The sequence below is a fragment of the Pongo abelii genome, chromosome 6, assembly GCF_028885655.2.
Source record: "Pongo abelii isolate AG06213 chromosome 6, NHGRI_mPonAbe1-v2.0_pri, whole genome shotgun sequence".
Taxonomy (NCBI): Eukaryota; Metazoa; Chordata; class Mammalia; order Primates; family Hominidae; genus Pongo; species Pongo abelii.
Window position 1 is genome coordinate 62230549 of NC_071991.2, and position 27937 is coordinate 62258485.

Below are 27937 nucleotides of genomic sequence, written 5' to 3' on the forward strand. Positions count from 1 at the left end.
TCATACATTTTGGGCTTGTATTCAAAAGTATTTGCAAATATTCCTTAATTAATATTTCTGATTTCTCAATTAACTCTTAAGCAAGTGAATTTACATATTGAAGTAGAACAACTAATAGGGACTTTAAACACTTTGTCTGGACTTTCTGGTAAAGAATGCCATAGTATTGATGCAACACTAGTTGTTTGTATTTTCTTGAAGTTAATTTTCTTTCAAGATTCTGTGTATGTGTGTTGTGTGTATATATATCCCTTCTTGTCTGCTTCATTTTATTATTTTAAAATTTTACTGGAAGTCAATTTCATTCACTATGGCTTTTTCAATGCTTTCCCATTTCCCTCCCTTGTCTTTTAATTTATTGTTCTTTATTTAATTTCATATTATTTTTATAACTTCCCTCCTATCTAGAAGTTATTGTAGTGTCAACAACCAGTCTAAGAAGGAAATTATCACCTACCTCAGAAGGTAACCATGGTGGGAGGCAAAAAGCTACTTCTTTACCCTAAGCAAACATGTATATTAGAGGTAAAACAAAATCCATTCTCTGTTTTCTTCTTCCTGTAAACTGAGGTGAAAATAGTAGTTCCTTTTGGTATATTTAGTACCGGTTGTGTTGTGGTTTCTGTAGAGAAAATGGGAAAGGAGAAGATAGGAGCTATTTATGGTAAACTAGAAAGTTGATGATGAGAATAGTTGCCATAGTTTTCACTTAAAGAATCTAGGTGATTGTATGTCAAAAAAGAATAATTATTATCCAGCTTACCTAGTGATCATTTTTGGTGTTTTTAAATTGTGGCAATTCTTGAAAGTTCCATAGGAAAGCATAAAAGAGGCGGTGATGTTTGCCAATAGCAGGGCAAATTATGCCACCATTTAAAACACAGTCTAAACATACTTCAGCTTCTTCAGTGAAAATTATGCTACTGAATGGGGCTAGATTACAAGTAGAAAGTAATTTAATTAGATATGGTTTACCCTGAGATTGGTTTTTCTGTTTTGGCATTAATGTGTGAAAACAGGCACGGAGGCAGTGAAGCAGATCATAGTGGTTACTGTGGCCATAATTGCTTCTAAGCTACTGCTACAGGAAGCACAAGAACGAATTTTAATTTCTTTTCCACTTTCCTTCTTGCTATTTAGGTAGACATATTGGGAATTTGGGAGAGAAATGTAGGTCCTGCAGTTAAAAATGTGAAGTATTGATGCTCCCTTGTATGTGTGCGTATGTGTGTGTATGAGAGAGAGTATGTGTGCATGTCCAGGCATGCATTTAAACAAGGAGGTCTGTACCCTGCAACAAAATGGAAGCCATTTCCCAGAAATATTTTATAGGAAAAAAGTTACAAAACAAGAGAAAAGACTGCTTGAATGTATTGTTTCTAGCAGATTCTTACATATCTTCCAGATTGTATTTTGGCTGCCACTTGAGGGGTTAGCACTCTGTCTTAGGATTGTACCCTCATTAAAGTAGCATTCTTATCACCTGTCCCCCTTCACAATTCTAACACTTAGGAAACTCCATTTATTATAACAATAAAGTCACAGATGAGAATATAGAAGTGAATGAACTATAAAAAGTAAGTCACATGCATGGAACAGATACAGAATACAGCTTAGCCTTGTTTATCACTCTTCTTTAGTGTGAATTCCCTTTATCCAGTGGACTCTAAAATACTCTTAAGTCCTTCTTATTTGCCTCTACGGGTAGGTTGCAGTCTCCTCCCTTTTTAGGGTAGTCTTGGCTTTCCCTTCTAGAGCAGTAAACTTACCATGTTAGGCTGAATTTAAAAGGTTTCTATTTTCCATCCTCATGGTCCTGCTTCCTACTTGAACACATTGTTGTTCTAAGCTCTCTAACAGGCACTGGCTTCCTGTGGGGAAGGTAGACACCTTTGCTGTACTTCTTAGATATATAGACAATTCTCATAGATTTTTAAATTTAATTGTGTTTATATATAAATTACAAATTTCTCAAATTATAGATTTTTAAATTTAATTGTGTTAATATATAAATTCTGTTGTTAGTATTTATATATAAATCAAAACAAAATTTGTTTATACATTTCTTTAGAAACAATGTTAAAGGGCTTGTAGATCCCAGGGTGAGCCACAACAGCCTTTTTATCTCATAATGTTTCTGAAACATAGGGCTATAGAATGTAAGTTCAGTTTATGGCTATATGAAAATACATTTAGAGTTTCTATATTTAATGGAACTCTAAATGTGCTTCCCATTCCACCCACTCATATCCCTACTATTCCCTCACCACACCAACCCTCACAGTAGGATGAATTTCTTCCCAAACCTTCAGCTGTATCTATCATACAGTAGAAACAAGGAATATCCCACCCTAAGCCAGTGGTGTTGAGGATTGGGAAAGGATAAGGGACAAGAACCATGAACTTTAAGAAATATTCTTTTTTTTCTCTTTCTCCTTGCCTCTTTGTTTTCCTAGTTTTTGGAAAGAAGAAAGCAATTGGCCCTTTTTTTTTTTTTTCTGTTGGAGCTCTTCTCTTTTACTTATTTGTCTTTATTTATTATTGCATTTCCTCTAATTTCTCCTCTTTCTATCTTTTCTGGGTAGAAGAGGGAAATGAGTGAATGAGGTTTTCTCATGAAGAAGCCAAGTAAAACTTTCCTTTTTGCTTTTTTTTTTTTTCCATCTCCCTTTACCATGAAAGAATATACGTAATTAAGCCATGTGAATGTACTGGTGTGTTTGCATATCTGAGTCACCAAAAATTATTACACAGCCAACAAATACATTAAATTAGAGCAATTAGTGGACATTTATTCTCTCCTATTATCAGTAATAGAAGAATCTTTCAATTTTCTTTACAGCCCAATCTCACATTGTAGTGTTTTTAAAATGAATTTTGAAAAGTTTTAATTGTTTACATTTTAAAATATTTTAAAGCTATTCTAGAATGTATTTTAGGATTCTCTAACGCTTCATAGATCTGCCATTTTTTTCTTAAGGTTAAGAATTATTCACAACATATTTTAATGGAAAGTATTATAATGGAAGTTTAAAAATTACTTTATCCTTAACATTTCTACACATTTCAGAATACGCATCCCTGGCCATGGTTTTGCTGTTGTTATCAACTCAAGTTTCTAGAATTGTATTTTGACCAGTCCTGTTGTTTGTTTGGCTCTGTTTTTTATTTTTTTTTTTTTAGTAAACTTTATTTTTTAGAGCAGTTTTAGGTTAACAGCCAAATTGAGTGGAAAATAAGAGAGTTCTTAAATACCTCATGACCCCACATTCATAGCCTCCCCCAGTATATCAACATCCCGCACCAGAGTGGTATGTTTGTAAGGACCTATAATTTAAATTTTGACCAGACAGTGCATCCTCATGTCAATTAAATAGGATGATTTTTAAAGAAAGGTTGGTTTCAACTGAGGTATTATTTTGGAGAGATCTGTTTGACAACTAATAGTGTGTTTGCTTGATTTGCCCCACTTTTCAGTTTAAGTTAAACCATTGTGTGGACATGGCTTAACTTAATGTGTTTTTCAAATTTTTTAAACTTTGTGTTTAAATCTTTGAGAAAATTCTAATGACTTCATAATTTTATGTCAGTAAATATGTTTGGGAAATAAAATTACAATGTAGAATTGCTGCTTTTGACTTTTAAGGAACATAATTTCAGAATTAAAAGCTTTATGTGTTGCTTATTCTTTTATGCATATTGTGTTTAGTTTAGTCTATAGATGGCAAATAATTCAAGGCAATGGTGTATTTTTTCAAACATAGATTTTCAAGTCACCTACAAATTGAGGGCTGTCTAGAAGTCATAATTTGAAAGTAAAACACAGTTGGAGAAAGATAATAATAAAATAAACTTTAAAAAGCATTCAATAAGTTTAGAGAAGACTGAATAGATTATGACCATAATAAAAGTCAAAATGAAAATTCCAGTAAGAAAAATGAGATAAAATTTAGTAAAATAATTCATTAATTTTTCAAGTTAGTAATTAAAATCCAATTTTACTTAAATATTTATTTCCTTTTAAAAATAAAAAGAAGTTAAAGGAAAATAGAAAGTTATTTCTTCATAATTATGCTTTAATTCTATAGTCATTCTTAAATGTCATTTCCAAAGATACCTTCATCATCTACCATTTCAGCTATTTAAAAAAGCCCTTTTTCTTACGTCCCTGAAAAGTTCTCTACCACTCCAGTATTCTAGTATACAATTTATACTTGTTTATTTCCTTGTGTTTTTCCATTCCTTCCTCCTTTTCTAGAGCAAATCTAATTGCTATTTTCTCTCTGTCCACGACAACTGCTACTACCATGATTACTCATTCTTCTTCCACTTTTTAAGAAATTATCTATACTTGGAACAATGTAAGAGGTTTCCTCCTTTCTTTCAAAATAGTTACTGTAATACCAGTCATTCATTCTATAAAAGTCCCCTAATTAAGTTATAGTTCCAAATAATGAGTGCTTATATTTTTGCCAACTAATCAAAAGGCTTATCCAGTGGAATCTCGATTTTTTTTATTGCTGCCCATCATTCTTCCCACTCGTGCCTTTGTGAGATAATGAGACAAGTAAGTGAAAACATTTGGTATACTTTAAAGCACTACATAAAGGTAGATTATGAATTAATTAAGAACAATTTTGTTTGTTTTACTAGCTACACAATAAGTATATTCTTAATAAGTTTTTATTAGCTAGTTTGCTATTCAAATTGTCCTGTGATTCTTTAGTACTTTCCCAAAACTGTCAGTTTTTGAAACTTGTAATTCGGATTTTCTCAATTTGAGTTAAACTTGTTTAGTTTGAGTATAGCATCAAACACAAAAGTACATGTTATATAATAGTAACAATTACTTTAAAGATTTTTTGTATGTTCTGTGGTACTGGAGTACAGTACTCTAACTTTATTATCTAATGTGTATATCACTATTACAGTAAGGATTTTAAAAATGTTGTTATTGTTTCAATCCCAAGTTAACATAAAAATAGAAATTACATAGACAAAATTTATATTTCTTATTTATGTACAGTTATAACTGTTTGCAACTAGTAGGTATCAATAATAAAAGGAATGTTTATAAACAAGATACTTTCAATGTTTCCCTATTTTTGTACCTGGCATATGTTAAATGGTTTATTTTAATAACAGTGCATTTAATTATTTTCAGTTAGGGGATCCAAGAGTACAAAATTTTAAGTAGTAAAAAAGAATTAAAAGTAGCAACTGTATATATTTTTAAGTCTTCTAACTTAATGATGCAAAATAAGTACTGCAAGAATTTTAGAACATTTAATTATTTGCAGTGTTTATGTGAACAATCAGACTAAATGAAATTTATGTAGTTGAAATAAAAAGAAAGTACAGTTTCATGTTGTTAAAGCAGTTTTATTGCATTTTTCAGCATTTAAAATAATCACTTCTTTTTAATGGATGCCATCATATTTAAATAAAGTTAAATGATTATAACAGAGTTCAAAGAGATTTAAAAAAAACAAAAAAGTGATTTGTTTCATAATTTGCTTATTCAGTGGTTTAGTACTAGCTTATTAGATGAAAAAAGAAAAGAATAAAAGATTGCAATTCATATTGGAAAACATTTAAAACTGGTTATTGATTTAGAAAATTTTAATAAATTTCTGCTGTATAATAACATTGATAAAGCAAGGGAGTACTAATAGTTGAACAAACCTGAAAAATTATAATGGGTGTATTTTAGTAAATATTATAAATAATAATTGTTTATAAATATTTTTAAGCATTTAAGGTTGTCTTTCTAGATACTACAAAAGATAAATGGTAATAAATCTTGAAATGGAACACTTATTTTGTAAATCTGATTTTACAACTATGAGAAAAGTCTTCAGTTGAGGAGAAATAAAGTTGCTAACAGTTAAGAAGCATTTTGAAAAACAAGGAAATGGTAATAATTTTAAAACCCAAAGTAGTAAACTTCAAAGAATTGTCTATTGGAATAATTTTTACATCGGCAATTAAAAATTTATAATGTGTATGTTTTTATTTTAAAGGTTGTCTATACTTATTAAGGAAATTTAGAAAAGAAAAAATTATCTGGCAGTTTTATTTTAAAAAATGTAAATACTTTTAGTATCATTTTGAGAAGCTCCATTACTTTCAGATTCTAAAATGCTATTTGAGGAACAGATTTTCTTTCCCAATATAGAAGATAAAACATTTGGACAAAAATAAGCATTTCTTTCTTACCAAAAATTTTGTGAATTTTAACTGGCATTTTCAATATGGAACTTCCATGGAGGACAAAATAAAATATTAGGAAATATTAGATTACTCAAGGAAAAAAGACGTATTAACCAAAGAGCTGAAATACGTTGATATGTTTGACACATGTGGATATTAAGTTTGAGAGAGGAAAGAAAGACTGTGTACAGAATCCTGACTTAGACAATTTTTGAAGAAAACAAAAAATCTCATTTTATTTCCAGGTAAAATGAAGTTAAAAAATTTTCCAGCCAGAGACAGAATTATTGGTCTTATGAGGCAAAAAAAACTTGTTCATAAATTATTGTACTCTACATTTTTACTAAGGGGGCTTACATAAATCTTTCTGTAGTTAAGAAAGTTATTTATTATTATTGATTATTGAGCACTCCTCCTTTCTCCACCTTTTTATGAGCATTTGCTGCACATTGCACACCAAGGAAGAAATAAGCTTTTACAGGTAGTTTTGTAATAGGTGTTGCTGACCTGTTTTTGGTCTGTGCATAGTGGTCGTGAGGATCTGTAATAATCATAAAGGATTCATCTGGTCCTGCAGCGGCTTTATGTTGCAGTTCTCTATTGGATTTTATTTAAAACTTGAGACTTAATAAAGATGACAAAAGCAGTTACTGAGAGTAATTGAATCCACCTCAATAAGGAGAATTCTGTCATTTACCATGTATACAACTAAAGCTAAAGATCTGACTGTTTTTCTCTTATGGAAACTGCTAATAGCCCCTAACTAGGGTGTCTATATAAATTGTCTTGTTCCAGACTGTTTTTCTGTATGCCCCAGGCTGCTCTTTTCTTACCTAGAAAGCCTACTTACTGCTTCAGAGCTCAGATTTTGACATCGTAGTCTTTGTTTTTGCCCTTGCTCAGAGTGCAGCCCTTTAACTGCAGGGTCCCATCCTGTGTTTCTGTGATAGCTTTGCTTTCCTCTAATCTGCCTTGTAAATACTGGCCCAGGTTAAGCATTACCACAGTGCTGTTCTTTCTGACTCAGGACACAATTTATGCTCAGTATTTTGTGTTATGTGAATGTGACTTCTATTGATAAAAAAGACTAGTAAAGTATGAAAGTATGCAAATAGTTTTTCCGTGTAGCTGTCAATGGCCATCCACTGTAATCACAATAAAATCCAGACTTCGTACTATGGCATATGTGATCCTGGTGATATGACCTCTTAACTACTGCTTTGACCTCACTTTAAGATCTCTCTCACCCTGGTTCATTAGACTCCTTCATTCTGTTAGGGGCATTGTCTAGTTATTTGGAGTATTTGAGCTGAAATTTGAATAGTGCTACATTGACTTCCCTTACTCCAGATTGTTGTGTGGCTAGCAGTTTTTCATCATTCAAACCTCAGCTTAAACATCTCTTCTTCAAAGAGGTTTTCCCAGACCACCCATCTAAGTACTTTTATCCCCTACTACCCTACTTACTCTTTCCCATCTAATTTTTTTTTATTGCATTTTCTGCTATTTAAATTCTCTTGTTTACTTGGTTCCGATATTACAGTGTGAGCTCTGTTCCCTTATTATATAGTGAGGGAAGAATCTGTCTTTTTGGCTGTTGTATCCCCAGCATCTACAACAATGTCTGACATATTACAGGTGCTCAACAATTTCAGTTGAATGCATGAATAAGTGAGTGAATGATAAAGAAATGTATAACGTAGGGTGAGCAAGTTGTTCTTTCTTGTTTTGTTGAAGAACAGTATAACAACATGATAGTAAACTAGGTTAGGGGATATATCCTTATAATTCCAGTATTTAAAGAATTTTCATTTAGTTTTTTCTATGCATGTATGTTTTCATGGTTGTACTCTATTTAAATATTTTTGGTATTTTGTTTTTGTTTAGTTAATATGGTCAGACATTTTCCCTAGTTCTCCTAGTAAATACAGTTATTTTAATGGCTACATAATATCACATTGAGTTGATATTCCATCATTTGCTTAATCATTCTTCTAATATGTTAAGAAATTTGTTTCTGAGTTTTGCTATTGTAAATAACACTGTAAGGAATAGCTTAATGAATACAGATAACATTTTTCTCCATTGAACAGAATATATTCTAAACATAAAATGACTATATTAAAGGATATTTTTCTAGTATTTTATGGCATTTAAAATATCTACATCTCATAAATTGTAAAAGAATGTGTATGACTTTGTTTTGGGGTTTATTCTAAGTTAAACTATTTTTCATAATTCATGTAAAAAATTGTATGATGCAGACAAATAATAAATTATATTTTTAAAGCTTCAGCTTATTATTTTCACAAATAAGTTCATAAGCACCCCATGTCATAGCCAGATGCCTTTAGACTCAAAGTAATCTGAGTACAGAGCTGTATAAATTCTATGAATAAATAAATTATTCTTTTATTAAAGTTATCACCTTTAGTAAATACGGCAGCCATAAAACAAATAAAAGCAAAAGCTAAGGTGGTTTTGTAAGTGACATAATAGAATAGATATTTGGGATTATAAAATGACATTTGAGAGAAATCACAACTTTTCGTCATCAGTTTTAATCTTTGCAATTTGCTTCACTTTTTTTCTTAAAGCTGGAAGAAATTTTTTTGGGCAAAATTATTTGAGTACCTTTGAGAACTGATTTGGAAATGTCTATTAAAAGTATTCTTTAACTTTCATTTCTACATGTGGACAGTTTACCTATTTGTGCATATAGGGGGTTACACAAATAAAATATGTCCTGAGAAGTTTCTCTTTGGATCTTTTATGAGCTTTTTGAATTATTTGAAGTCAAGTACTTGTTTTTTGGTTTTTTTTTTTAAGGTGTGGATTAGTCATGACTCCTTTTGCATAGATTGTTAAGTTCTGGGAAAAACAAAATCTATTTTATTATGCATTTATATTCCCTTACAGCATCTTCTATATAATTTTCTTAAAGAAAGGCTTAAGTTCTACTCTTTAGCTATATATGCCATCCTCTGGATAACATAATAAAACAATAGATTTTAAAAATGATCTTTTTGACCTAAGCATCTTCCTAAACCTACATTTAGAGACAGCTCCTTCACTTTTCCAAAACAAAGAGGCTTTGCTTTTCTTTGCCATGTAAAAATTCTTATTAGCATAAGCTATATGTATTTCATTTATCCAGTCAAGTAACACATTCACAGCTTACCCTTCTCATGTCTTCTGTATGTTTTCTCACTTTTATTTATTCTAATAATTTAATCTCATAACAGAATATTCACTCAATTCATCAAAAAAAGATGTATTGAGTGCCTACTATATACAAGCTACTTTTCCAGGTACTAGATACATAGTAGTGACTAGACGAAAATTTTAAAAACTCCTTCCTCATGGAACTTAGGTCTGGGAAACAAGATAAATAAATAATTGTAGGTTAGAGAGTGTTAAGCTCTAAGAAGAAGAAACAAGGAAGAGGGTATGTGAAACGTGGGGGCTATTAAAACTTTGGATGGGTTGACCAAGGGAGACTTCACTGTAAAGGAAATTTTTGAAAAAGATTTGAAGTAGGGAAATGAGCCATTCAGCCACCTGGAGAAGACAGCAGCCAGGAGAGCAGTAAGACAGTGTGGGTGGGAATGTCAGGTCACAGAGTTATATAGGGAGAGAAGTTGGAGAGCTGACAGAGAGCAAGATTAGGTAACAAATGTTTGTTTGGGTTACTTAATTATCTTTCTTTATTCTGTAATTTTCCTGAGAATTATGTTTCTGTTCTTTCTAGCTCTGTACAGAATTACTTGCTCTTCTTATAAATTTAATAAGCAGTTTTAAAAATCTGCCATTGTTAACCATTTTTGAGTGATAACAAGTATCAATTAATTAGGTAAAGACTTGTGCTTGTAGGAAAACACATGATCTCATTTTTCTACTTGCCATTTAATTCCATGATTTTTTTTAATGTAATATCATTACTTCTTGGGCTGCAGACCTTTATTCTGATAAATGTGATTACATTTCAGTTGCCTGGTACTGCTTTATGTAATATTCTCCCTGTCATTTTCTAGTTTTTCTTGCAAAATCCTAAATTTCTGCCATTGAAGCACCATTTTAGATTAACAGCTTTCATTGGCATCTCTTAAAAAATAGACCCAATTAAAAAAAAAACAGACCTAAACTCAAGAGTTATTACTTTCCTAGGATTTCTTCCAGACTTTTATTTTCTCTGGCTCTCCATTCAAAGTAAATTATTTGCTTTTCGTAAAATGGCCAGGAATCTACACGAATAAATTAAACCTAACTGTGGGATGTCAGAAGATATTTAACTCAAATGGACTCAAATGAATTGAAGAGTTAGAGTTAGTATTTATAGTATGTTAGAAGAGACATTTGAAGTTAAAAAGATTTTACTGGTTAGCTTCCCCCACTGAATAGTTGTGTAGTTCTTCCTGAACTTCAGTTTCCTTGTCTGTAAATGGGAATCAAACTGCCTACTTCAGAGGCTCACTAATAGATTGTTTTGAGATTACAATTGAATAATATATGTGAACACTCTCAAGAAAGCGACATAGGGCAATTCAATGTAAGTATTGTTCTGTATTCTATTAGGCCACCTACGCTTAGCTTTTAAAATTTTGTTAAATTTTAATATTCATTGCCTTTTTTATGTCTGGATAATTTCCGGTTTGATTTTTTTTTTTTTTTTTTTTTTTTACTGGAGATCCCTTCAGTAGATCTTTTGTGAAACAGCTTCTACAATGTGAATAAACAAGTCTTGGCTGTCACTCCACAGTGCCATGGTGATTTTATCTCAGTTGCAGTGACCTCTGGCGATTTTATCTCAGTTGCAGTGACCTCTGGCATGTACCTCAATAAGAATTTATTTGCCCTCACTTTGAAGACAGTTGTTAGCAATTGGAAACAGGCTTCGTTGGAGGTTTTTAGTTTCATTAAACCTTTATTACAGAGCACCCAGAAGCAGCAGTGCACTACTACCTCACCAACATTCTTCAGCCTATCTAGGAAATAAAAACTTCATTTAGAGAACCTTTAGTCAAAAGCCTATGAAGCACTAATTAAGGGGAAATAATTATACCAGCATGTTGGCTCAGCAGTGCGAGGCACCATGAAGCTTTGAGGAGGGGCTCCCAGAAGTGCATATTGCTGCTGGGTATGGAGTATCCGAGGCACCCGTAACAACTTTTATCTTAAGTTTTTAAAATTTGAAAGAATCAGAATAGAGCAGTGGTTCCCAGACTTCGTTACACATTAGTCACCTGGGGCTTTTAAAAATCTTATGCCCAGGTCATATCTCACACTAATTATGAATCAGAATGTTTGGGGGTTGGAGCCAGGCATCAGTAGTTTTTAAAGATGCACAGGTGATACCAATGTGCAGCTAAGTTAGGGAACCACAGGAATATGTGGCTCTGGCCTTTGTTCTTTTACTACCTGTTACTGTTTCTCAGCCTTTAGCGTCATTAGTGGGAGTCTGATAATCCTATCACTAAAGTATTTGAAAATAGTAGGTGATGTCCCATAAGCAGGTTTGTGGTCTACAGTTTTTAAAAAGTATATGCTGTTTTACATAGTCTTATGTTGCTTTGAACTTTGTTTCACTACTGTCACTTTCTAGGTATATTTATGTTACTTTTTCCCATTTACATGAATAACTCCTTGTAACATTATGCCTTTCTTATTTAAGACCAGAATAAAATCATGTCTACAGGTATTAACTAGTTAGTTTTATTTCTTTGTTTCATTTATAATGGCTGTTTTCAGATAAAGGGCTGACAACGAATTTGTTTTTCCAAATCCATTTTTATTTTTCTCCAGTCTAGTAATGAACTAAATTTATGAAATTGATATGAGTCTGAATAAATCAACTGCTTAACTATATCACAGCCACGTTAATATTTACTGTTAATAATAGATGATGTATATGTGAGACAAAAACTATACCTGTGGCATTACTAACCATGATATCATATGTGAATAAGCATTTTCCCAAATATCATGGTTTATTAAGTCAGTCTCAATGTAGCCTAACAAAAAAACTAGAATTTTAAGAGTACAAAGGGGAACTTCTATGTGGCTTGGTTCCTAATGTTGACAAAAGCTAAAGGTTTGGCTATAGATCCTTGAACATTTGCCTAAGACTTGACATAAATTCAGGTGGTCACCATATTACCTTAAAAACACTAGAAAATTACCCAAAGAACACAAAAAGAACAATTTAAAAACAAATTTTATTTTGATTTATTAGAAAATTTATCTTTCATATTCCATGTGAAATGTGTGTGTGAAAAAATGCAGAACGTGAATTGATGCTCTGTGAATTTTTTGTTTGTCATTTAAAATTAAAGAATATGACCCTATTGTCTCTGGTGCTATCAGAGTATTATAAATTATGGAAATTACTACAGTGCAAATATTTGGCTTAATTCATAACATTCAGTCATCTAATTTTTGTTTTGAGTCTTTTGCTTTTCTCATTTCACATTTTTGTTTTGTTTTCATCCATCATTTTGTCTTATCATCTTCAATTCTAGAGCAACCTGACAACAATAATGATGCTACTGAATTGGGCATCCTTGTCATTCCTGAGATTAGTGTCACAAATGTGGCCGGAGAGAGAACCGGGAATGGGGAAAAAGGCAGAACACTAGGAGAGATTGATGCTCAGCATATACAGGGTGTGCAGGAAACGGCCACAGATCCTAGAACTGAGAGCAAAGGCTTGCCAGAGATCAGGAGGCAAAAATCTGTAAGAAAAATGATGGAGGATGGAATAAACTCACCTGGCAGAGTGCAGTTTTAGCAGAGCACTTTATAGCTGCACTCCAAGGTATCTTAAGGCAAAGGGCCACTGATGCATGTTAAGCAGCAGTTGCACAGTCACAAAAATTTTGCATGTAATCTAATCCAAATGCATGAATTATGCACCACATTTCTCAATGACTCTTAATGCTCTTTGGAATGATTATACCTATATTGTCTTTGAGTAAATTGTTATGAAAACTGAGGCAGAGAATTCCTTCTGAAATAATTTTCTGCTTATGTTTGGAGTTCTAAAATTACTTTTTCAGCTTTGTCTTTTTGCCGTCTTTGTTATGAAGGATAATGTATATAGAATTTTATGTTTGAGCTTGTGATGTTTATAGTCTAGATTTTTTTAATTTGATAAAATAATCTACAATATAGAGTGCAACCTTCTAAAAAAGTCTTTAAAGTATTCTAATACCAATTTTTTAAAAGTTCCTTGGTAAGAGCTTTTATTTTATACTGCTTTGCTACTGAAGGAGAGTTCACCCCTAGTTTTACTGCGTGATAATATTTCTAATTGTTTCTTATCTTTTGCATGAATAGGAGAATTCTTTCTAAAAACAAATGGGGTATGGTTTATGGCATGCTTTTTGTTTAATACACTATAAATTACTGTCATTTAATTACAGTGAACTATTTTTGACATTTTTATAATGTTTTGATTTATCCTTTGATTTTCTATAATCTGTTGCTTTATAAATTATGCTAAAGCTTAATTTATTTAAAGTGTAACTGATTTGGTGTTAATCATTTAAAAAGATTGCTTAAAATACTTAATGTTAATTAATCTTTGTCATTTCTTTGTTTAGGAAATACAGAATTAACAGGTCAAGAAGAACTGATGGAGATATCTGAAGTTGACGAGGGATTTTATTCCAGGGCTGCATCTAGTACCAGCCAGTCGGGTTTATCAAACAGTAGTCACAATTGTAGTAACAAGACAAGTATAGGAAAGAACCACAGACGGTCAGGAGGAAGCAAAACTGGAGGAAAAGAAAAAGAAACTACAGGGGAATCTTGCAAAGATCACTTTGCTCGAAAACAAACTCAGAGAGCCCAAAGTGAGAATCTTGAGCTTCTCTCTTTGAAGAGACTTACTTTAACAACCAGCCAATCCCTACCTAAGCCTAGTAGCCATGGTTTGGCTAAGACTGCAGCGACTGTATTTAGTAAATCCTTTGAACAAGTCAGTGGTGTCACAGTCCCACATAACCCGTCATCTGCTGTTGGTTGTGGGGCTGGGACAGATGCCAATAGGTTTTCCGCTTGTAGTCTCCAAGAAGAAAAGCTTATTTACGTTTCAGAAAGAACTGAACTTCCAATGAAGCATCAATCAGGTCAGCAGAGACCTCCTAGTATTAGCATTACTCTGTCCACAGATTAATTAGTAACATATTTTTCTCCCATAACGCAGTGAAGCTGGAAATACAACTTTGCTTCTTTATGAAAGTACCCTGGGTCTTTCATCCGTATTCCTGACAGGAGCCCTGATGTCTTAAATTCTGAAGGCTCCCCTGACTTTATGAAGGGAAGATTGTCTAGGTTGCAGTAAGTTGAAATATGGTTTTGTTATTCTTGATTAAGATTTTTTCCCCTTGGTTTGAGTCTTTTTTTTTCCCCTCCTCTTATTTGTTATTGTTTCCCTAAGATTGTCAGTGACAGTAAATTTTGACAGGTTGTCTAATCAAGTTGGTTATGTCTCATGTGAGGTTGTAAGGTGGTTTTTCTTGTTTTGGTTTGGTTTTTTAATAGCTCCTATTTTGGTGGCTATGTGTTTGGCCTTCAGAGTCAAAGGGAGTCTCCATGTATGGGAACTGTTTTATAGAGGATGGGGCAGAGGCACAACTCCAGGAATTCTCCAGCTCCTGGTCAGGAAGCCAATCTGAAAAAACAGGCATGTGGAAACACAAAACTGATGTGTATGAAAAGCACCTGATGAAAATATTTGTAAGCAGATCATCTTTATGATTAGAACAATTTGCTCAAAGCCCTGGAAAATGCCTGGTTACCCAGTACCTAGAATATTATATGATTCCAGGGGATGGGTAGAGGCATTTCTGTTGTTATCTTTGAAACATTTTTATATCAAAAATCAGATTGCTGGTAGGTGTGTTGTTTTGAAGTGTTTGATCTGGATTTAGCAGGTGAAGATCCCTTTCAATTATTAAGGTATAATAGGCCGTAAAGCTGATTTACCCTACTGCTGGACTTTGGAAATCCTAGTTAGTTTGGACTCCTATAATTCAGAGCATACGTCATTGGAAGACTTCCTGGAAATCAGTGTAAATCTTGCAACACAGCTCTCAAGATACAACTGTATAATATGTAATTGTTTGTCTGCAAATACATTTTTCATCTATAAAATGTCATGAAAGAAAATAAAGGTAGTGAAATATGGACAAAGGACATTTATATATTAACTAAAGTTGTTTATGTTTGTGTTCTTAAATTTAAAATACGAAAAAAATAAATGTCTTTCTTGTTAGTGAACAGGCCTATTTTAAATATCTTAGTATGATATCAAAAGAATAATCAATTTAGTTACCTCCCAACTAAAAAGTAAAAATAAAAAAGACGATATGGCAGAGGTTGAAACAAATTTGTATGTATCTGTATGTGACCTCTAGATGGAAATAAAAGTTTGGTGTTTGCTAGCCGTGGTCCTTTTGGCTATGGTTGCGGTTCCCCTGTAAAGCAAGTGTACTTAAGTCATCATTCAGAGTGAGAGAGAGAAAGCAGGGCTGAGGCTGAGTCAGTTGACCATTGAGGAAGCTTCGCCTAAGGAGCTGTCCAGTTCTTGGCTCTTTTTCACTGTGACTACACAGCGGTTTCCTTCTTCATAGTCCCTTGCTGTAGTCACCAAGAGAGCATGCTAGTGTTTTCCTCTTGTACCTGCTTATGCAGAGCTCAGATATATGAAAAATTTGTATGCTTTGAAGGCTGCTAAAGCATTTATACTCTGAACATAGTTTTGACTGCAACTGCTTTGGTTACCAGTTTAAACCGAATTCTTCAAAAAGCATGAACTTGTTTTCATTCATTAGCCCTGTTTACAATGTGGATTTTGACATAAATGAATTTGATTTTTTTTTAGCTCCAGTAACAGAATGGAATAAGATCTATTGCCATAAATTATAGTTAAGAACTGTAAGGCAATCAGGCAGTGAAACTTGATATTGTATTAACTTAATAGGAACCCTGTGTACAATTTAAAATATTTGTAAAATGTCACTGAATTTACAGATGTCTTTTTGTCATTCTTTAACAATGAATTTCCCCTGTGCATAGTTATTAATAGTATTGGTATTCTTAAAAACTAATTTGTAAGATTGGCATTTTAGGCAAGTTGAGGTGCTTAGGAAACATTGTAGAGTAAGTTTGAGAAATGTTAGCTGACACAGCTGAGAGATCAGATTTTCGTGTTCTACCACTGTAATGGAACCTCATTTAGACCTCTCTAGACCTTTGCTAGCTGTATGGTCTGAGGACCAGTAAGTAGGATTGGCATTATCTGGTATCTTGTTAAAAATGCAGAATTTCGTGCCACTCTAGGTCTACTAGATCAGAATTTGCATTCTTAACAAGGTTCCCAAGTGATTTTTATGAGAAGAAAGTATCAGAGTGCAAACAAATTACTTGTCTAATATGTAGAATTCCCAGTGGTCTCACAGCCCTAGGTCAAATGTGTCAGACACTAGATCATTATAATCTTCATTGGTTTTGACAGCTAATTAATTAGTTTAATAATATTGACATATGGCTTCTTAAGTATTTGAATTCTAAATTGCCAATGATCCTTATTTTTGCAGTAAAAAAGTAACACTTTATATTTTTCTTGTTAACTATAAATGGAATCAGAGCTGTAAAGGCCTGAAATTTTAAGTATGAAAAGGGGTGCCACCCTTTTATATACTGCACAACAAATTTGCATTTGTATATTCTTTTAAAAAAATCTCTGAAGGTTTACTCAGTGAAATGGTTCTGATTTTTTGCTTCAAATGATTTGCACTAATTGATTTTCTGGAGAGTGGGTAATGTTAACAACAAAATTCTTTTATAGTTCCTTTGATACTATTTCAAATAAGGATTACACATTGAAAGTTTTTATAGAAATTATGAAAATTGGATAATCTTAACTATGGTAACCATTACTATTATCCATACTACTTTCTCCCTACTCAACTTTCAAATTTGAAAGTTGGGATAGCTTTTGTAGGTCACTTTCTTATAAAGATGCTGATGGTCACAGATCTCCTAAGTATTCAGAATAATATTTTTATCATGAGAAGGATTCCACACAAAATTGGGGTCTTGCACCCCATATTTCAGAGGATCTGAACAGAAATTGTGGCTTCATTGCACATTTTAAATCTCTATAGATTCTTGAAATCACCCAACCTCTCACATTTGAAAACCCAACAGCCTAGAGTATTCTGGTGGCACTGGAGCCAGCACTAGCTTTTTGGAATCCAAGTGGGGAGAGAAACAAAGTAGACTTTTCAAGGGACTGTCCCAGACTACCCAGGGCAAATGTCTTCTCTTCCCTTCCTGAAGCCACAGGAAAGCACCCTGGAGTCCTTTGTATACCACTATGGAAATTTTTAAGGCAAGCTCTCTAGACTTGAAGAGTTGGAATTCTCAGCATTTAAATGATGACTGAAGTTTGTTTTGAAAAAGCAGTATTTCATTGCCCTTTTCAATTGTGAAGCAACTGCTCAGCAAATATTACTCATTTTTTTAAATGTTGAATTAAAGGGAAATATATTTTTAAAACCAAAATAGATAAAAATGATCCCAGTTTTAAGGGATTTTGCCTGTTTTGGAAGAATAAAACTAAAATGTTAAAACTGTTGAATTATGGAGAACAGTTGTATTCTGAGACATAGTTTTAAACAAATATTTAAAATAAGGCAGGTTAACGTTTGCGTTTAGGCACAATAAATCTATATTAAAGGGAAGCACATCAAGGAAATATATATATGTTGAATAATGTAACTGAAAAATATTTTTTAAAAACCACTTAAAAAGAAAAATAATTTGATGGGTACTTTAAGCATTGTATATAGAAATTAATGTATAATAGTGTCTTCCCAGTCTTTGTATGAAAAATTAAAACTCTCTAGTCCTTTAATGAGCATGAATTTATACTTCTACATTTGTTGCTTAGTAAAATTATACTCAGTGCTTTGAGTTATTCAGATTTATGTTTAATATTGTTAAATTCTTCATCAGAGAGCATAAATATATTGTCTTCTATACTTTGTAACTTGTGCATATCTAAAGAAACTAACAATGAACATTTTGGGAGATATTTTTGTGTTTTTTTATAGTAGAGTTTTAGAGTACATTTGTCTTAATAGGAAGTTTTTACCATAAACCCAAGATTTTATTTCACGTATTGTTGCTTTCTCTTATATGGAACTTATTGTGTACCTCTTACCTTTACTTCTAATCATTTAGTGATACTAATCTTTTCATAGTAAATATATTTGTTTCTAACTGTATTCCTAGAGTTTACATTCCTAAAGAATAAACTACGACTTTGGATATTTTTATGTGTCCCCTACCTTCTTAAGGCTATGGAAATAAACTGGAGTTTAGTTTTTTGAATTTTTGTATGTTTGTGCAAATGTTCTCCATATGCAGTACTTTATACAACAAGTGTTGCCTCTTGTTTTATTGAAATAAAAACTGAAAAAAATGTTTTTTCCAGATCAGTTTACTCATTTAAAAAATTGTTATAAAAATTTGCAGAAGTTATGATATGAAAGAAGAGAGTAAAGGAGGAAGACTTAGGTGAGTTGAGCCATTGAGAGCTTTTGGGGGTAAGTGATAAGACAATGACCTCATTCCTGGCTTTGTGCTTTACATGTCATAGGGCTGAGGAGTATGACAGGTCCACTCGTATTCATCCAAAGATGAAGATGAGCTCTATGGGCCATGCACCAGTGGCGGATTATTTGTCATATCAGAAGCACAGGCAAATTTAGGTAACATCACTTTGTCCTTCTAACTTTAGAATCTTTATTGCCATGTGTGGTGAGTAGTAGTCCCAACTACTCAGGAGGCTCACTTGAGTCCAGGAATTTGAGACCAGCCTGGGCAATATAACGAGATCTTATCTCTTTAAAAAAAAAAAAAAAAAAAAACAAGAAGAAGAAGAAGAAAGAGTCTATATCTCTTGAGTACAGAGATTATATGCCCCTAGTACCTAGATAGGACTTTGTGCATGGTAGGTATCTAGACATTTAATGAATAAATGAGTTAGGTTGATGTTAGCTTTGGAAAAGAATCAAGGATAAGTCTTCAGTGTTTTCTTTAACAGTACAATTTTAAAATTTTGTTTGTTGGCTTTAGGAAATCTTAGTGGCAGTACATGAATTGCATTATAGCATGTACTTAGAAAAAAGAACTTATGGCTGAGTGCGGTGGCTCACACCTGTAATCCCAGCCTTTTGGGAGGCCGAGGTGGGTGGATCACCTGAAGTCAGGAGTTCAAGACCAGCCTGACCAACATGGCGAAACCCCATCTCTACTAAAAATACAAAAATTAGCCGGGCATAGTGGCGGGCACCTGTAGTCCCAGCTACTCGGGAGGCTGAGGCAGGAGAATCGCTTGAATCTGGGGGGTGGAGGCTGCAGTGAGCCGAGATCATGCCACTGTACTCCAGCCTGAGCAACAGAGTGAGACTCTATCTCAAAAAGAAAAAAAAAAAAAAAAAAGGAAACAAGAACCTATTAGACACTTGAAAAAATTCCTGGCTTGTAGTTGATTATATGTTTGGTTAATTCCATTTCATCTAAGGAACTAAGTAGTTTAGGAAATGTGTTCTTAACTACTCTTAGAAGGGTACTTGTAGAGAACCAGGGTGGTGATTTTGTAAGCAGAATTTTGTCCTATACAATATGCACTCTTCCAGTAACTCCAGTAGTACACATAGTTGACTCACCTCCTACAACCCGACTTTGTTAATATCAAGATAACTGTTTTATAATTGTAGAGAAAGATTTTTTACAACCAGTTGTAGTTATTATTTTCTTTGCATTATGTTATTGTGATACTAGTGATAGCTAATATGTGTAATTAAAATGATCATCTTATCCTCAAAATCATTCTATAAAGTGCATAGAATCCCCATTTTACAGAAGAGGAAACTGAAGCTCTCAATAGGATAGAGGACTTGGCTAAGGTCACCTAGCTGCTGAGTGGCAAAACTCGGCCTTGAACACAGGTCTTAGGACTCTCACTTTTATATCGCTTGGTAAAAGAAGATACTAATTAAATCCTACCTAATGGAAATGTATTTAAAATTCACTCACCCTATCTGTCTTACAGGTGATAGTTTTAAGTTAAGATAAAATCAAAGTGTTCTGAAACTAAATCATAATACATTTTACAGAATTAGAGATAATTGTGTTTTAGTGGTCAAACAATGCTCGTTATTCTGTTAGTAAAAGCATGGTAAAATGCAAATTAAAATAAGATTTCTGTCTTTTTTTTTTCCTGTCAGATTGATAAAGATGAAAAAGATTGATTCTAATATTGACGTTGGTATGGGGAAATCATTAGTCACTGAGATGATTATCAGGACTGTAGATTGGTGCAAATGAATTGGTGGGCAGTTCAACAGGATCTATCAGACTTTAAAGTGTACCTCATACCCTCTGAAACAGCCATCCTACTCTTCCATATTTATTCCATTCTCTGTATTCTACTGAAAATTTAGCACAAATACATAAACATAAGCATTCAAGGTATTCATTGCAGTATTGCTTGTAATAGCAAAAACAAGCCAGCAAATCTAAGTGTCTATTAATAGAGGAATAGATAAATTATGGTACATATAGTGGAATATAATGTAGCCATTAAAAAGAATGCAGATCTGTATGTGATGATTTACATTGATTATACAGTGTATGATCCCACTTGCATTATAAATGTGTGCAGTAGTTAAATATGAGTGTGTGTATATGTATAATACACACTTATGTTTGCTAGTATGGGGGAGGAGAGCATTGTTTCTCAAAGTGTGGTCTAAAGACAGCCTGCATTAGGAAATTTTTTTTTTAAACGGGGATTCCTGGGCTTTGTGCTAATTTGCCTGAATCAGAATCACTGTGAGTGAAGCATGGAAACCTGTATTTCTAACAGGTTCCTCAGTTGATGGCTTATACAAATGTAAAATGTGGTCTAGTAGCTGACAGCAATGAATTGGATATCTGGTAGTGGATTGTAGTTAGAAAGGGCAAACTTCTTGAAGAGATCTTGTATTTTAAATGAGGCCTACCTAAGATAAAGCCAGTTGATTAACATTATCAACATAGACCTGTTAATGAAGGTGAATTGGCCTGACATAGAAAAATGATTCTACCGTACAGGAGTACACACCAATTAAATGAGCAAGCCTTTTAAAAAATCCTTGTTGAACTTCCCAAATATCAGATGACCTGTTAATAAAGCACAAGTAAATAATAGGACTTATTGTGGTAAGAGAAAGTGCCACCTTGATTTGATTTTGTGTCAGAACCAGAAAGTAAGATTATTTGTAGGGCTTTGGGATCTATGCTCAAATGGTTTAAGGTATGTCTGTCAAGGCAGGGAACTGATTGGGATTAGCAAAGTTGATAGTTCAGAATTAGTGGACACAGCAAGCAGGGTCTTTGATGATTCCTGAAAAGTCAACTGTTGTTTGAGAAACAAGCTGTTTGCCCAGGTGAGCAGGGCTTCACCTGTAGGAATTGTCTTCAACCTTAGGAATTTCCTCTACAAACAACAACAACAAAAAAATAGGGATTGTTCCTGTTTTTATTTGCTTTGTTTTGTTTATAATCTTATCTTTCCTGGGCAAAGATTTCCTGGAATAAACAACTAAGTTATGTTGACATACATGGGCTACAGTCTTATCCAAGCTGTATTGACACTGATGGATTCAGTTTGTTTTTCTTAGCTCTCTCTATTCAAAGATTATAAGTCAATATTATGTATATAGCAATTGACAGGTCATAAGTACGGCATGCTAACTGATTGTACCACTGGAGCTCCAACAATTGATGTATCTTTGGTGACTTCTTAGTGTTCTGCTGAAGATTGCAAAGGTTTCTTCTGAAGCTTCTTGACCTCTATAACACTTGGTTCACACTTGTTAAGTGTTCTAATATAATCCACATCACATTGTGTTGTGACTTATCTTTCTCATATCTGTCTCCCTCACTAGACCACAGCCCTGTGGGAATATAATATAACTAATACATAATGGTGAATAAAGATTTGTTTTACTAGATAGAATATAAATCGAATCCAGGAAATCGGTGGCAGCATAGGAGAGACTGTGTTGCTTCTCTTCTATTCAATAGAATTCTTTGGAACTCCTTTTATTCTCTAATATTCTTCATGGAGATGAAAATGAAGGTTGTAAAGCTTTACTCTGATTATTTTAAGCATGCCTGCATAAAAGCGTTTTGAGAAGTAAATTATGCATTGTGTTTCTCTTTAGTTAGACTATGAATGGTGTGAAGAATTTTCTGGGCTAATGTTTGACATTTATTTTTCACTCCTGTAGATTTGTGGTGAATATGAATGGTATCTGGACTAATCAGAAAACAACGCAGGAAAGGCCTAACTTCAACACTGAATTCTTGCTCCTTGTCTCACTTGCTTCCTTTTGTAGAAACTACAAGTATATTTAACTTTTGTATCCTAGATCCACTACTACCTACTGAAAGCCTATTATACATTTATCTTTAAACTTTTACTCTCTTCATTTAGCCAACATATTTCTACTTCTATGTTGCCTGCTGTGCTGTGTAATTTTCTACAAACATTTTCACCTCTAAATCCCTTGAAATGAAACCCTCTAGAAGAGCATCACCACTTTTTATTCTTCTATTCTAATTCCCCTCTAGTTTCCCCTCTAGTTTAAGACTTTTGTTTCAATATTTATTCTTTTCTTCAGCCTTTAAATTCATTTATATCCACCAAGTTGAATTTGATGAGACAGGATATGTTTGAAAGAAGGACAAACCAAACAAGCAAGCAAACCCGTGAGTACTCGTACAATAGGACATAATATACATTTCCCAGTTCCCTGAAGGGGATAAAATTGAGACTCGTTATACAAGCAGTATTGCACAGCATGCTGATACTAGCTAGACGTAGCCTACAGTGTTTCAGCTTCACTCAAAGATGGTTCTGGAGGACAGTGAGGAAATGAACTTTTTCCAGTGAGAATAAATATGAGCAGTATTTCTAGTCTGCTTTGCACCGAAAGTGAGCCATCCCAGGATACAGATCTACACCTGCCCAGGTGGTTGGAAACACAGACATAATAAGATTGGAGGATGAGTGACAAAAATTGAGAGCTAAACATATTGGACTTATTAAAATAGGCTCAGATTGCAAGAATAATTGTTTCCTACAGACATATTAAACAAAGGCCCTATGGTAAAGGAGGTGCTAAATAATCAGATGGTCAAGATGACTTTGAGGATATCAGTAAATCTCTTTGGTATTCCAGGCTTTGTTCAAACAGTTTATGAGCAAAGCGGCTATACTGGAAGGATAGGGCTACACACGAACTTCAACAATACAGGCCTCCTTTCATCAAGGCTGTCCTTATTACTGCCAGGAGCTGAACTGGTCAGCAGCAGTGACCATCCTAAGATATAACATCTTAGGGTGACCAGATAGTTAGTGGCAGATTGATTACATCAAATATTTTCTTTCATGGAGAGACAACTATTTGTCCTCATGGAATAGAGCCTTACTCTGGATCTGGCTTTAAGTTTGCCTTCCCTAAGCACCATGCTTGTGTGTGCAATAATAAGCTTCCTGTTCGCCATTATGATTTTCCCCAAAATATTGCTTCTAAGAAACTTATTTTACAATGTAATAAGTGAGGTAGAGGTAGAATTACACTTTCAGTCATGGGAAACTAGGTAATTAACATCAAAATTCCCATTGGCAACTAGATAATCCAGCAAAAACTCTTCAAAACATGAAAATCTAGGCCAGGCGCAGTGGCTTATGCCTGTAATCCCAGCACTTTGGGAAGCCGAGGTGGGTGGATCACCTAAAGTCAGAAGTTCAAGACCAGCCTGGCCAACATGGTGAAAGCCCGTCTCTACTAAAAATACAAAAAAAATTAGCCAGGCCTGGTAGCACATGCCTGTAATCCCAGCTACTCAGGAGGCTGCGGCAGGAGAATCGCTTGAACCTGAGAAGCGGAGGTTGCGGTGAGCCGAGATAGCACCACTGCACTCCAGCCTGGGCAACAGAGGAAGACTCTGTCTCTAAATAAATAAACATGAAAATCTAGAGAGGCGAGCATTGGCACAACTTGTTTCCTGGAGGTATTGGCTGATTCTAGAAGAAGCATTTAAGGGGATAAGCAGTGCTTCTTACTGCTCCAGGATATTAGGAGGACAAAAACTGAATACCAGTGCCTGCCAAGTCATAAAAGAGGGCTTAGGAAATTCCCATGCTTTGGGCTGGGACCAAAAAAAGCTCCACCATAGGAGTAAGAGTGAATTGAAAGTGCATCAACTCTCCCCCATACACAGGGAATTCAGCACAGATTCAAACCATCCCAATTCCTGAAATCAGACTAAAAATAATCCCCTAAATGCTTGGTAATAAACAAATCCTCCATGGAGGTGGAAAAAAACCCCATCATCTTAAGCCTCAAGTTTTACAATTTTTCAAATACAGTCTTCACAAGAGAAAAGAAAAATAACCAGACACTTCTATAGCAGAGCAACACTCATTGAGAACAACAAGCAGCTTTGGATAAAATTGCTTAAAACCTCTGTTTGAAGCCATTGAAGAACTTTCAGCTAAACAGGACTCTAGAAGACAAAACGCCAAAGAGAAGGTGTGCAGAAAAGAGTTAACATAACAGGCTGAGATGCTATCCTTAGCCCTGATTTTAAAGCTGGGCTTTGGCTAGTGTCTGGGAACTTGGATTACCGGAATGTTCCCACCATTCCCTAACTGATAAGGGGGTTTTCTCTTTGTAAACTGTATAAACAACATGGTTTATACTGAATTCCTGCTTTCCTTCTAGGAGTCTGGAATTGTGATTTGTGCTAGGCAGAGGGTGCCTCTATCACTAGCTTCCAATACAAACTTTGGGCAGTAAGACTCTAACGAGCATCCCTGGCAGACAACATTTCACACCTGTTATCACAATTCAGTACTGAAGTAATTAACCACAGCCTGTGTGAGTCCACAGGCAAAGGATTCTTGGAAGCTTGTGTCAGGTTTCCTCTAGACTTCACCCGATGTCCTTTTCCCCTTTGCTGATTTGCTTTGTAGTACTTTGCTCTAATAAATGATAGTTGTGAGTATGACTGTATGCTGAGCCATGTGAGTGCTTCTGTTGAATCACTGAACCTGGGGTGCTGGCGTGGTCTTGGGGACTCCCAATAGAGAAGTATTTTAACCAGAGAAGTGAGCAGACATTCTGCAGCTACTTCTTCCTTTATGGAATTTGCCAAATCTGGGTAAAAGGCCCAAGAAGAGAGTTACTGCTAAGACTCAGAGAAGCAAACAGGACTGGAGAAACAAAAAGAACGGGGCCTTTAAACCAATCAGCACTTGGGAGAGCAGAGATCCTAGTAAGACAGGAAGTTCAGAAAAGTGAGCCTGGCACTTTCCTTGTTTTCCTCTTGAGTATTTGCTGAATTCTTGGATTGCTCAGACAGGAAAAAAAAAAAAAAAAAAAAGGCAGAAACTTGCTGAAAGCCAGAAAAAGGATTTTTAGTTTTTTTGCATCATGGCATTGAGAGATAAAAATGTTACTTCAGGACCCTTCAAGAGGGAAAGCCCCTAGTACATATCCCAGGATCTCATTTAAGAACTCTGTAGAGATACAAACAGGAGAATCAGAGTAAATTATACCTTATAAAAATTGTAACTTAGCTTCAAGTCAACTGAATGATTGAGTGAATTAATGTGGTCTGCCTGCCACCACTCTATCTTCCCACCAGGAATATATCATCCAGACACTATAAAATGTATCATATCTAATAGCTAACATTGTGTCAAAAATTACAAAGAATGTTAAAAATCTGAACTGTGAGGGGAAAGGCAATAAAAACATCCACAGATGACCCAGTTATTAGTGTTAGCAGAGACAGACTTAAAAAATAGCTTTGATTAATGAGTAAAGTTGGAGAATTTCATGAGAATCAGAATCTATTTTAAAAATTCAAAATTCTAGAATTAATGCAAAACATATATATTTATGCATATTGAAGAATGGATTAATCAAAAGAAAGAGATTGTCAGACTGGATTTTTTTTTCAAAAGATCAAACTATATGGTGACTACAAGAGACATGCCTTGGATTCAAAGACACAAGACACAAATAGGTTTAAAATAAAAGGATCCAAAGTGCTATACCATGCAAACAGCAACCATCTAAGAGAGTCAGAATGGCTACACTAATATCAGACCATTAGACTTTAAATCAAACAAACAAAAAATGTTATTAGAGATAAAGAGAAAAATGTTATAATGATGAAAAGGTCAACTATCCAAAAATATAACAATTATGAACATGCATGCACCTAACCCCAAAATACACGAAGCAAAAATTAACAGAATTGAAGGGAGAAACAGACAATTTGGTAGCAGTTGGAGATTTCAATATTTTACTTTCAGTAATGGATACAATACCTAGGTAGAAGATAAAGATTTATCCCAATAATTCAAGGTTGATGAATTAGCTTCCTAGAACTGTTGTAACAAAACACTGCAAACTGTATGACTTAATACAACAGAATTTATTCTCTCATGGTTCTGAAGGCTGTGTGAAATCAAGGTGTCAGCAGGAAAATATGCCCTTTGAAGGCTCTAAAAAATGTTTTCTTGCTACTTCCTAACTTCTGGTGGCTCTTGGCAGGTCTTGGCTTGTAGCTCATCACTCCAATCTCTACTTCTGTTGTCACAGGGCTTTCTTTCCTGTGTATTTTCATATGACCTTTTTATAAGAACACCAGTTATTGGATTTAGGGTTGACTCTAATCCATATGACTCCAACTTAGCTAATTACATCTGCAAAGATTCAATTTCCAAATAAGGTGAAATTCTGAGGTTTTAGGCCAATGTGTTTTGGGGGATCATCATTCAATCCCATACAGTCGTCCCTGTGGCTCCCCAAAATTCACATTCATCCCACATGCAAAATACATTTACCCAATCTCAGTGTCCTCCAAAGTCTTAGCCCATTCCAGCATCACTTATAAGTTCAAAATCTCATCTAAATCTTACCAACTAAAAAAGTCCTAAATCTCATTATCAAAATTAGGTGTTGGTGAGAATCTGGGTATGGTTCATCCTGGGGAAAATTTCTCATCTGTGGACCTGTGAAACCAGAAAATAAGGTATCTGCTTCCAAAATACAATGGTGGGACAAACATAAGATAGATATTTCTAATCAAAAAGGGAGAAATTTGAAGGAATAAAGGAGCCTCTGATACCCAACAGATTTCCTGATTCCATTAAGATTCAAGATCTGAGAATAATTCTCTGTGACTTGATGCTCCATCTTCTGGACTGCAGCAATAATGACCCCATCTACTGCATCCATGGCTCAGTCCTTGGAGCCAGCCTTCTTTCATTTTACCCCATCTTTACCCCTTTTAGTACAGGCTGGCAGTGTTCCTACTGGCACAAAGTCCTCAAAAACCTGTGTTTCCTATGCAGCTCATGGGCGTTCAAGCCATTAGAGAAGGGGGTCTTGCATAGATTTGTTTCTAGATAACTCCATCTCTATTTGTGGCTTCTGATAAGATGGTTGATTGTATCTGTAAGTCACATATCTCATCAACAAACTTTTGTCCACCACGCCTTTGGTGTTCTCTCCAGACCATATTTTCTCATCTTTTGCTATCTAGATAGGCTGAGAATTTTTTCAGGCAGCAAATGCTC

The 27937-nt window shown here is 34.3% G+C and overlaps 1 protein-coding gene across 8 annotated transcripts in view; it reads left to right on the top strand.

Moving 5' to 3' along the window:
• HYCC1 (hyccin PI4KA lipid kinase complex subunit 1) overlaps window positions 1–27937 on the top strand; it is a 201170-nt gene that overhangs the window by 137198 nt on the left and 36035 nt on the right. For 5 of the 8 annotated variants that reach the window (XM_054559074.2, XM_054559073.2, XM_054559075.1 and 2 more), the window contains one exon: window positions 13815–18554. The exons of 1 other annotated variant lie outside the window; for it this stretch is intronic. In XM_054559074.2, coding sequence (XP_054415049.1) covers window positions 13815–14389 — 575 coding nt within the window. In that variant the 3' untranslated portion in view covers window positions 14390–18554. 8 annotated transcript variants of the gene reach the window in all.